At 43.7% G+C, this 1,294-nt stretch overlaps 1 protein-coding gene across 6 annotated transcripts in view; it reads left to right on the forward strand.

The window, feature by feature from the left end:
* Focad (focadhesin) overlaps positions 1-1,294 on the forward strand; it is a 379,256-nt gene that overhangs the window by 339,750 nt on the left and 38,212 nt on the right. For all 6 annotated transcript variants that reach the window (XM_004631729.2, XM_023715838.1, XM_023715836.1 and 3 more), the window contains one exon: positions 1,026-1,097. In XM_004631729.2, the coding sequence (XP_004631786.1) occupies positions 1,026-1,097 (72 nt within the window). The remainder of the gene's footprint in view (positions 1-1,025; positions 1,098-1,294) is intronic.

Genomic DNA, 1,294 nt, shown 5'->3' on the forward strand with positions numbered 1-1,294 from the left:
TGCAGGTAAAGAAAGCAATCTAAAAGTGTACACAGCCACAGCACAGAGAATCCCCATCATCTTAGACAAATATGTGCTCGTTGGGATAGTGATGCTAGGCTTTTCAAACCTTGCTGTATGAAAATGTTTTCTTGGCCAAGAATTTTTCCTGTAGATTTATTCCTCATTTTATTTGATGTGTAAGGATTAAGATTTCACCAGTATAGGTATTCCACAAATTTTCCTGCCTGAACAGTCATTGAATGCTAGGAAATTTTAAAGAATCATTCATAGAAACTCCAGTTTGCATCTTTAATGTTAAAGTTTAACTTCACAGTGATTTCACAGGGGCACTATACCTATAAGTTTATAACCAATTCTATTTTTTGGGTGGAGGGGCCAGCTAAGCCCACCCTGAGGGCAGGACTGGCATAGCATGTGGTGCCAGGGATTGAGCCAGGGTCCCCAACACCTGCCTCTAATCTTGCCTAAGCAGGTACTTTAGACCGCTGAACTGTTTCACTGGCCTTATAACTAATTCTGAAGGAAGTTCTCTCTTCAGATAATAGAATTTTATGGAATGACTACTACATGCCACTCTGTACACGTGCTAAGGTATCAATGATAAACAAAGCATTGGCCTTGCCCTTGGAGACTCCCTCACTCATGTTTGAGATATAAAGACATATGATTAATTATACAGTTAAGAAAGAGGTGGGCCGGCCAGGCAGCTCAGCAGACTAAAGCTACTGCTTAGGCAGAACACAGTGGCCGGAATTCAATCCCACGCATGGTGTGCTGTGCCAGCCCCGCCCCAGGGCATGCTGAGATGGTGATTGAGACTGGGTGTGGTGGTGCATGCTTGTAATCCCAGCTCTCGGGAGGCTGAAAACAGGAGAGTCACTGTGAGTCCAATCTATGTAGTGAGACCCTGTAGACCCTGTACCAAATACATAAAAATAAAAAAAAGAGAGATTGTTTATACACTGGGAATGCAGTTATTTACTCTTTGTGGGGGAGTTGGCTATTTCTTCTTATTCTTTCAGCTGAAGTCTGAAGCTGTGCAGTCTTCCCACCTTCAAGGCAGACTTAATGAGGTTATTAGAGCTGTAACTCAGGTAAGAATTTAAAACCCTTGGTTGAAAAGCAGATATTCTTTTTTTTTTAAATGTATTTGGCTGGTCTGGTGAGATGGCTCAGTGGTCTAAAGCACCTACTTAGAACAAGCTTAGCAAAGCACAGGGACCACGGTTAAATCCCCCAGCACCACATGCCAGCCAGCCCCGCCCCCTGGTGGGCTGAGCTGGCCACACAC

This window comes from Octodon degus, unplaced genomic scaffold (assembly GCF_000260255.1).
Source record: "Octodon degus isolate 3935 unplaced genomic scaffold, OctDeg1.0 scaffold00044, whole genome shotgun sequence".
NCBI classification, from domain to species: Eukaryota; Metazoa; Chordata; class Mammalia; order Rodentia; family Octodontidae; genus Octodon; species Octodon degus.